Here is a 10,910-nt window from a genome sequence, read left to right as displayed (position 1 = left end):
TAGTGATGTCTTACATTCTGAGGTCATGACCTGTCCCCTCTGACACCCACTAGGGTGAAGGCAAATGACCGTGACTTCACTCTGAGTTTTAACTGGGTTGTGAAAAGAGACTTGTCTTTATCAGGCTGTGCCTGATTCATACTAGAGGGCTCTGGAGGTTGTACCTGGTGGACCTCCAGGTTCATTTTCAACTGGAATTACATAGGCTGAGGCCATTCTTAGGTTAAGGACATCACTACAGCCAGCCTGGACCACAGCTTGGACCCCCCACAGACACCCTGATTAGGACCTGCTGCCAGGTGACATAGCACATTTGGGGCACAGGCCACACCTTAGGCATTAACCCCAAACCACATCAGGAGGCAGAAAAATAGAATTGACTTTTTTATTCCTATCAAGTAATGGAGGACCCTGCCTCACTTGGAGACTCCCATGTTGGGTGGGGAATTCCTTGACACAGGAAGGGCTTTCATTCAGAGGCCAACTAAACTACACCTCAGCTTCCAACAAAAATTAACACATGTTACCTATCTATATCTGTATATATGCACCATCTCTAACCTATTCTATTATCCCTAATGTGTCCTGCTGGCCTCCCTCACTGGTGATGGAGATGTAGAGACTGCTCTGTAGCTCTGGGGTTGGGTGTTACCGGTCAGGCTGGGACAGCCCACCCGTTGGTTTATTTGGTGAATCACGTTCTATGGAAAAGCCTTTGTTTATCCCCCAAGAAAGATAAAAACACACACTCACTCTCTCCTTCAGTGTGAAAGCAGCACTCTTAATATCTCAGAGCTGGCCCGCACTTGCATTTAAAAATTATTTCTGTGCTGTGTGATTTTTTGCTGTATCTCACAGCCAGCTATCTGCAGGAAGGGAACACAGCATATCTTGCCAGTGCAGGCCATAGGTGAGAGTACAGGCTCCTGAAGGTGTTGGATCTAATGGGAAGTCAGCCCTTTTTATATTTTATTTTGAGACAAGGTCTCACTAAGTTTTTTAGGGCCTTGCTAAGTTGCTGAGGATAGCTTTCAATTTGCAATCCTCCTGCCTCAGTTTCCTGAGGGATTACATGCATACAGCAGTGTGCCTGGCTTACATAACAGGGATATTTGAACTTTCAAATAACTAATAGGAAAGTTAAAAAGAAAATGGTGAGTGTTAAGCATGGCCACAGTAAGAGGTTAAGGAATGCAGGAAACCAGGAGAAGGAAACCAAGGCAACCAAAGCACAAGTTACAAGGAAAAAGATGGAATTCAGAGTACTGGTATCAGAGCAGAGGGAGGTTCTGTTCAGCTTAAAATGCTCTTTGGTACCTATAAAAATTTTCCAAATTCCAGAGGAAGCCCAAAGGAAAAACCAAAAGTGACAGCATGTTCACAAAGGACAAAGACGGAATTGCAAACTTATCCTAGAAGAAAACACCAACCCACAGAAACAGACTAGAGAGTAGGGAGGAAAAGAGAGAAAAAGAACTAAAGAGAAATCAGAAAAAGAAACTAAAAACAAACAACACCTGTCAGAAATAATGCTGTATCTTTCAATAAAAACCCTTGAATTTAAAGGGAATAAACTCCCCAATTACAAGATGTAAAGTGACTGAATAGATTTTCTTTTTCAATGGACTCAGTTACCTGCTGTCTACAAAAAAGTCATTCACTTCAGGACACACACAGAGTGACAGTGAAGGGATGGAAAAGATATTCCACACAAAGGAACCAACCTAGAGCAGGAATGGCTAGACTCCTGTCAGATAAAACAGACTAGAGATTAAAACACAATAGAAAGAGACAAGGGGATCACATGATGATCAAGGGTCAATTCAGCAACATGAGACAGCAATTGTACACATACATGTACCCAACACCTGAGCACCCACATGTGCAAAACAGATATTACTGGAATGTAAAAGAAGAAGTTGACAACAACACAGTAATAACAGAGGGGGCTTCAACTCCCCTTTTCAGCACTGGACAGATCATCTCTGCACACAGTAGACATTTACAGAGCATCCCACCCAACACTGCAGAGCAAACATCCTTCTCAACAGCACACAACACATTCTCCATTTATTCTCAAAATAAATCTCCATAAATTTAATAAGAATGGAATCCATAGCAGGGGGAACACCTGGACAGTTACAAAGCATGGGAATTCTTCAGCGTGTTCCCCAACAACCAATGGGTCATTGAAGAAATCAAAATATTTTCATGTATGTATGAAATGAAAAATACATAAAAATAAAAAAAGAAAGTGTAAAATGCCTGCAGACCAATGAACAGGGCCACACAAGATATTCAAACCTGTGGACACAGCAAAAGCAATTCTAATTGGAAAGTTTCCAGCAAGAAATACCTACATTAGGAAAATAGATCTCAAATAAATGGCCTAATGTTGCATCTAAGGGACTGGAAAAAAAATAAGGATGGGTCATGCCCCAGTTAGTAAAATTGGGAGAAGGAAGAAAATCATAAAGCTTCTCGAGGGCCTGGGGATGTGGCTCAAGCGGTAGAGCGCTCGCCTGGCATGCGTGCGGCCCGGGTTCGATCCTCAGCACCACATACAAACAAAGATGTTGTGTCTGCCGAGAACTAAAAAATAAATATTAAAAAAAATTAAAAAAAAAAAAAAAAAGCTTCTCGAGTAGCTGGGATCCCAGGCATGTGCCACTGCAACCGGCTTTTCATACTTGTTTGTTATTGTTTTGGGGACAAGGCAGTGAACCCAAGGGTGCCACACCATTGAGCCCCATCCCCAGATTGGATTTGAAACAGGGTCTCACAAACTTGCTTACAACCTCACTAAATTGCTGAGGCTGGATTTGAACTCACCATCCTCCTGCCTCAGCCTCCTGGGCTGCTGGGACTACAGCTGAGCACCACCAAGCCAGCCTTTGCAGTTGTTTTTGGAAGAGAACCTTTCAGTACATCTATTTGACACACCTGTCCAGACCAATTAAAGAATGCATTCCATTATTTTCATGTGGGTTCTGGTTCTTTCTTTTCAAATATTTCTACCAGATAGACACCTTTATTCCAATTGAACCTTCCCGATGTGGTCATATCATTTTGGGATTTATTTATTTGTTTACATATTTCTGTGATGCCTTGCATGGAACCCAGGCCCTTCCACATGCTAGCAAGTGCTCTACCACTGACCGATGACCCCAGATCCCTGAGTTACCTTTGATGAAGTTCACTCATTTCTCCAGAAAAGCATGGGTCTCCTAGATTGTGGAGGTGAAATTGGCCAGTGTTCAGAAGGGGCTGTAGAGTCTTTGGATGCAAAGGATCTGCATCTTTCAGTAGCCAAGGAGTGAAACCCAGTCCCCACTGCCTGACATGGCCACCCTTACAAACCTGGTCCTGTTTTTCATGACATCCTACAGTCATGTGCTCTCTCACAGCACAAATGAACCTAGAGTCAAAAGATGAGGAGCTCAAAGAGCAGTCTGGGTGCTTTAACCCCAGGGCTCTGGGAAAACAAAGAGCCCTCACAACCCTTCCAGTGTTCAAGGGGTCTGGAGGCACCAGAATACCTTCAAGTCCCGTTTTAGTCATGATAACTCTTAAAAGAACAAATGATGACACATCTCATTATGCAGAGCTTTGGCTTTATTTGAACCTAGAATCCAGCAGAATGAATGCTGTTCAGAACCTTCCACCTCCCCACACATGCAACATAGTCTTAGAGCCTGAGAAAAGGAAGTGCCATAAAGAGGGAGCCAGGCACAAAGATCAATCTGTGGGTGACAGAGAGGCCACCTGTGCTGGCCCAGACACTGCTACCTGTTCCAAGAGTGAGCTGAAGTCTGCTTACACATCCAAGTGGGTTCCAGTTCACTATGTGTGGAGAGTTATTCAAGCCATAATTAAAACACGTCCACAGGCAGCTTTAGAACACCTCAAATGAAGACTGGGGGGACCTCATTCTCATCCTTGGATGGGAAACTAAGGTCAAAGTCACTGCACAACCCCACCAGCCCAGTCCTCAGCAGAGGGAAGTGTTAGGGGAAGGTCTGTCAGTTATGTGCAACCCCCGCCCCACCAGAGCTTGTAATTTAATCAGTTTCATTTTGAAATATTCGCAAGTGTTATCTATCTATATAATTCTACTATTTTGCTGAAAGGTAATTTGGATACCTTCAATGGGCACCACTAGTTTAACTGAGGACAGACTACCTAGGCGGAAGACAGGCAAGGGACCCAGAGCTCTGATCAATGTACAGCATGGGCACCTCTTGCAGGCACTGGGACTGGGACAATGGGGCCTGTCATATGCACAGATGCCCTTGCCCAGCGCATCCAGAGACCGGGACCTGAGGTTTCTGGGTCTACATGAAGATCCATGAGGAAGGGGCTGCATTGAATGTCTCTGTGGCACTGAGTTCCCCTGAGAAGAGGTTTTCTTGCCTTGGCTCATGTTCAGTGCCTTCGTACAATGTTCCAGGCCACCTGTGTGCTCCTGCACGTGTTAAGCCACAGAGTAGCCATATATCATGACCAGATTTCAGTTTGATCCCTTGACTTCCTGGGGCTGAACCTCATTGTTCACCAAGTACCCAGGGCCGTCTTTCTCCATCAGCACCTGGAGAATCCCAAGGTTTCATCAGAAAGCCAGGTAAATCCATCACAGAGGACATCAGAATACTAACCCTGAGATTCCGTTCATTTTTTACTATTTATGGACCATCCATGAAACACAATAGCTTCTTCCTGTGCCCATCAAGCCTGAATCCCATTCTAGAAATCCAGGTCCCTATGTATGTCTCTATGAAGACACATGTCCTGAAGGTCCTATCCTCGGGGGCTTCCCTCCAATGGAGCCCCCTGCTGCACTTTCCTTTCCCATCCACACCTCAGGCAGTGTCTGAAATGGTGGGCTCTGAGTTCACTCTAAGGTGACCATACATCCTGGTTATACCTCCAATTGCCTAGAAGTATGCTTTTGAAACACACACAACTAGACAGCTGTTGGACACGAGCAGTGAATGAACTTGTAGCCACAACAATGACAGGGAACACTACAGAACACAAGGACCTTTGGCTGCCTAAGTCCCTCACTATTGCTGTGATCTCAGCACAGAGTTGGGAACATCTCCCTGGGTGGATCATACCCTGGGCATCATAGCTCTCCAGAGGGGCAGGGTACAGCTCTATGCTCAACTGGCTCAGCCTGGCAGTGTGGAGCAGCAGGTCCCTTAAGGCTGACATGGAGATGCGGTTCTCATGGAAGCTCAAAACCCTGAGCTGGGAGCAGTGGCTCAGGGCAGGCAGGAGGGCCTGGAGCTGGGAGTCAGTGATCCCGCAAGCTTCCAAGTCCAGACTCTTCAGAGAGGCTACAGTGCTTTCCAGCAGAATTTTGAGGGGCTCTGGACTGAAATCGGTCAGTTCCAGGTGTCTGAGCTGTCTGGTGTTTGGACATCGGGAAAGATGATTCCAGTCAGAATCTGACAGTGGGCAATTGGTTATTGAGAGGGTCTTCAGGGGGGTCTTCAGGTGCCTAAGGAGAAACAAGGCAGTTAGTTCTGAGGAGCAATGTCAAGGTGGGGAAAGACAAATTGGCCCAAACCCAAAGTCACCCTGGTCATCTGACAATGGTCCACACTTAGGATGCTGCCTTTTGCAGAATCTGGTCATTCACATCACCCCATGTCAGGGTGAGCCTTTCACCACCACTCCTGTGACCAGATGAGTCCACATTTCTGTGTCCCCTCCTCACTGCCAAGCAGAAAGTCACAGGTCTGGCCACAGGAGGTCATGGGGAGTCATGTAAGAAGGTCAAAATCAGGCAGGATATAACAAAATCCACTGGGGTTAACCCTCTGAGAGGCTCACACCCTATATCCTCAGCAAGACTTCCACCTCTGCTCCTCTCCCTCACACCAGGGTCACTACCTGGAGCTCAGAACAGCCTTCCCCAGGTGGTATTAGAGGCAGGTCCTCTGCTCCCAGCTGGGGAGCACAGCGTTTCCATGTTGACGGGTGTTAGTGTGGGGCTTCCCTCCTTCCAAGCCCTCTTCTCTACCCTGCTTTCCACCACCTTCACTGGACTGGCCTCCCAGAAAGGGAACATCAATCCCATCCCAAGCTCCTGTCCCTCCCAACTGGATTCCCAGCATGGTGGCACTTCCCAGACAATGGACCCAGGTTTAGGACTCTGGCCTGACACACATTATGCCATCTAGCTTCAGGATCCAAGAGGAACAAAAGGACGGGTTATGTACCTTCCAGTGTCTTATTAACCATGAGAGTGTCAGTGGCTGGTAGGTGCCAATTTCCTGTAACTGGTCTGCAGAGGATGCTCACCCCCCTTACTCACCTCAGCACCTGGTCTAGATGGCCCTTGAGGAGGAGGACAGCATCCACACAGAACTTCCGCAGGCAGTGCATCCTGAGTTACTGCGAGGTGAGCTGGGAGAGAAGCTGCTCTTGCTCCTCTGGGGAGGTGTGGGCAGGCAAGCGGACCTGGGAGACCTGCAGCATCCTCAGGTTCCTCATCTGGCCCAAGAAAGGAGCACAATCACCCAAGGTGGAGGGCGCCCAGGTGCAGTGCACTTCCACCTTCTGGACAGAGTCCAGCTGCAGCAGTCTCAGGACCTTCCTGGTGTGGCGGGTGGGTTTCCCTAAGATCTTCAGCCTCTTGCAACACAGGTGCAGCCTGTCCCTTCTCTGTGTGACCCACAGGAACAAGAGAGTCAGGAATTCATCCAGGGACCCTTCTGTGAGGCACAACTCTATGACTATCTTGAAGGGCGGCTTAGCTGCCATTGCTGCACCATGTTTCGATGTTTGATTCTTCTTCATGGCCTCTGGTGAGCAGGCATTGACCACGGCTCCAGACCACATCCTCCAGAAGTTGTGGTGAACATTCTGCAAATCCAGCACCTGCAGTTTCCACCTCCTGCAGGGACCACAGCAGAGTCTCAGCTCTGAAGCCCCTTCCTTCCCCTCTCAGCTGCTGCTCCCTGCTCCACCTCTTCCTTCTGTCTCACTTTTCTCCACCCACTTCCCTCCAATCCAGCCTGGTGCCCCCACTTGTACAGACTGAGGCAGGGGCAGGTACAGCCTCATTCATGGGTCAGCACAGCTGCCACAAGCACCTCCACATCTGGAAGCCTTTCCCAGATGGGGCTCAGCATGGCCAAGGCCTCTCCACCCCTCCTTGCTGGCAGCACAGGAAGCCTGTGGAGCACACTTCAGCACCCACTCTCCCTGCCTATACCCATCCCTTCCCAGGCACGGAGGGTGCTCCCTTCCAGGCCACCTGGGTCCCCCTCACCTGGGGCGATCCTGCTGGGCAAGCAGCATGTCCAGCCCATCCAGTGCCACTCGGAGCATCTCCAGCTGTGGCTGCCTCATCAAGGTCCCCAGGGGCAGGCAGGTGAAGGGACAGGCCTGCGCCATTTTCTTCAGGACCTCAGTGTGTCCCCTGCTGAAGGCCTCCACAAAGAGTGGTGGGAAGAGCTCTATGGGCAGGTCCTCCAGATCCAGGATGGTCCTGGACTTGTTGCTCAGCAGGCTGCACCCTGCAAGCTCCAGCAGCTGTGGGTGGGGACTGGATGCACATCCTGGGGGGTCTGAAAGAAGAAGGAACCTGGAAAATGGTCCAGAGAAATGGCCACTATCCTGTCCATTGCCAGCCACTGGGAAGGGGGTACTGGTGAGTCTGTAAGCACTCTTTCTCCATTATGGGAGAAAGCCTTTGATTATTATTTTGTCTTTCTCAAAGTGGAATTGGACTGTCATGTGACCTTAACTGTAGGCGCCCAGATTCAACAACTACATGGCTGGGAATGGACTTGCCCTCACATGGTGATGTTAGTTTTAATTAAAAAAATAATGAGCAATTATAAAGCATGTGCCCATATTATAAAACACTTCAAATTACAACAGAGTCTCTTGGATATCTGTTACACATGTGAGATTCTGCCACCTTAGGCAGAGTTGAAGAGAACAAACAGATCAGAACAGAGTCTGTGAACTGTTCCATGAGATAGTTTGAAGCTTTTGGTTTAATTTGTTTAAACAAATTATAAAAGTACTAAATCACATGGGCCATAGAGTATACTCTTTTAGGGAGCAGATATTGGCGACTGAGTTTAGGACACTCTACCCCTGAGCCACTTCCCTAACCCTATTTTGTATTTTAGTTGGAGACAGGGTCTTACTGATTTGTGTAGCACTTTGTGTTGCTGAGGCTGGCTTTGAACTCTAGTCCTCCTGCCTCCTCATCCTCTTGAGTTGTCAGGATTATAGGTGTGCGCCTCCACACCCGACAAAAGAGTATAATTTATAGGCACACAATATAAATATTTCCATCATTAGAAAATAGAATTCCAATCATTTACAATGAAATAGGAATCCAATGTCCTTGGTGAAGAAAGTGGCTGGGCCTGGAACTGGGCTTGATCCTTAGCAGCACATAAAAATTAATAATGGTGACCTGGGGATATGCCTCTGTTATTAGATTGCTTACCTTGCATGTACAAGGCCCTTGGTTCAATCACCATACCACCAAGGTAATTAATTAATTAATTATATTGTCCATTTAAACATGAAAAACCAAAAATTAATCAAATGAATAAAAGTTGGGTGTGCTAGCATGCACATTTAATCCCAGGGGCTCCGGAGATTGACAGAGGAGGATCAAGGGATCAAAGCCATCCTCAGCAAGATCAGGCGCTAAGCAACTCAGTGAGACTGTCCCTAAATAAAATACCAAACAAGGCTGGGGATGTAGCTCAGTGGTTGAGTGCTCCTGAGTTCAATACCGGGTACCAAAAAAAAAAAAAAAAAGTGAGAGAAAATTGAAAGTGACATAAACCAAAATGGAAATCCTAATATTAAGCATAAAGGCAAAACCACACTGAGAGGCAAAATCAAAGTCCTAAGTTGCTTCATGAGAAAAGACAGGAACAACATTGTACCTGAATCCACACAGGTGAGGAGGAAATATGCTGGTGGTCCTTAGGCCAGTGAGGGACTTAGGGGAGCTGGCCAGGTGTGCGGGTGCTCTGAGCTTTATTTTGCAGGCCAGGATGTGTCTCCTTGGGCTACAAGACTCTTGTGCTTCTCTTCCGGCTCTGCAGAAGCTTTTATGGACCTCTCTGGCCACGCCCCCACCTCCATCTGATTCATGAGCATCCAATCAGAAAGCAGTATATGATCACCTTCCCCAATCTCCACCCACTTAATTCTATTGGGATTTTCTTCCTCGAGATGAGTTCCTTGAATCCAGTGCTCATGCAGGAGCGCAGAGTCAGGGAGATGTGAGAGTCAGGGATGCCTCCGTCCATGCGCTCCCCACCATGGACTCAATTTTGTCCATATGTGACTCTCCTGTTTCTACTGTCAAACAGAAAAGTACTTAATCCCTAACTTAAGAAAAAAACATTCCTAGAAAATACCTTTCTACAGGTATCATTGGTCATATCAAAATTATTTGAAAAAAAAAAAACTTTCAAAAATATTTTGAAAATTCCAGAGAGAAAATAGCTTTTTGAAGACAGTAGTGTCATCCACAAAGACTACAGCATGGAAACCATGTGTCCAACATTCACACAAGTATCAAGTTACATTGTAGCAAATCTGAGCACACTCAGGGAAGAAGAGCACACAAGGAGGGTGGAATCAGTCTTCTAGACTTCGGGCAAGATTTCTTCTGTCTCTTTGTACCGGGGATGAAACACATTGGCCCCACCATTGAGCCACATCCCCAGCCCTTTTTATTTTTTTGTTTTTATTTGGAGACAGGCTCTCACTAAATTGCTTAGGTCCTCCCTAAGTTGCTGAGGCTGGCCTCAAACTTGCCATCCCCCTTCCTCAATTCTCCTGAGTTGCTGTGATTACAGGCATGGGCCACCGTGCCCCATCAGACTTGGAAAAGTCTGAAAGCCACTGAGGATGGAAGCGGAGGGCAACTGGGATTTTAGAGAGAAAGACACAGGGTTGGAGAGCAGGTATCCTTGACTTCAGGGCAGCCACCAAGTGGAGAGCCTTCCTTCAGAATCAGGGACCTCCCCAGGGCACATCTCCCAGAAAACCTTGGCCCCAGGCACTTTCCAAGGCCTTTAGCCTGGGAGAAGAACACAAGCAAAGGAAAATTGCAGGAGTCTGAGTAATACAAAATTCTAAGATTGAGGAAGGAGAGACAGAAAGAGATGGAATGCTTGGATGAGAATAATTGGATACTTACAATTGGCTAAGGTTATATTTGGTTTCTGTTTCACATAATAACTTGTGAGGGGAGCACTTCCAGGGAACATGTAGAAGGAATGATTTGATGGGTGGCATTAGAGAATCCATTTCTGTTTCTTCGGTCTGTCTTTGTTTTAGTCAGCTTTATGGTGCTATGACTAAAAGACCCAACCACAACAACTACAGAGGAGGAAAATTTATTTGGGTGGCTTGATTTCAGCGGCCTCAATCCAGAGACAGCACCTCCAAGGTGAGACTGAACATCATGGCAGAATCGTGTGACAGAGGGAAGAGGCTCACATTACCAGAAAGCAGAGTGAGAGACATGGCCTCTTGCAGATACAAACTCTACACCCATATTCACACCCCAAAAATCAGCTTCTTCCAGCCACACCCCGCTTGTCCCCATTATCCCCCAGTGAATCCCACCAGGGGTTAATTCACTAGCTAGGTTAAGGCTATAAACCAATCATTTCTCCTCCAAAAATATTGTCACATGAGCTGTTAGGAGACACAGCATCTAAACTGTGATGGTCCTTTGGGGTATCTTGCTGGGAAATATCCCTGCTCACATCACATAATCATTTAATTGGATACTTACAATTGGCTAAGGTTATATTTGGTTTCTGTTTCACATAATAACTTACCACAAATGAAACACATTTAACTTCATGTGTGTGTGTGTGTGCAGCTATATAGGATTAAGGCTA

At 46.7% G+C, this 10,910-nt stretch overlaps 1 protein-coding gene across 1 annotated transcript; it reads right to left on the bottom strand.

Annotated features, from left to right (window-relative positions):
* Positions 1–4,510: 4,510 nt before the first annotated feature.
* Positions 4,511–7,580, bottom strand: LOC124079139 (PRAME family member 12-like; the record flags this gene model as incomplete). The annotated part of the gene is made up of 4 exons (XM_046424363.1): positions 4,511–4,588; positions 5,065–5,503; positions 6,404–6,904; positions 7,283–7,580. Coding segments are annotated over 4 exons (1,316 nt in total), but the record flags the coding sequence as incomplete, so codon positions are not given.
* Positions 7,581–10,910: the final 3,330 nt, after the last annotated feature.

Source organism: Marmota monax, unplaced genomic scaffold (genome assembly GCF_021218885.2).
Source record: "Marmota monax isolate L192 unplaced genomic scaffold, Marmota_monax_Labrador192_F-V1.1 WCK01_AAM20220418_F8-fsc01372, whole genome shotgun sequence".
Classification (NCBI taxonomy): domain Eukaryota; kingdom Metazoa; phylum Chordata; class Mammalia; order Rodentia; family Sciuridae; genus Marmota; species Marmota monax.
This window is presented reverse-complemented; position numbering and strand designations above follow the sequence as displayed.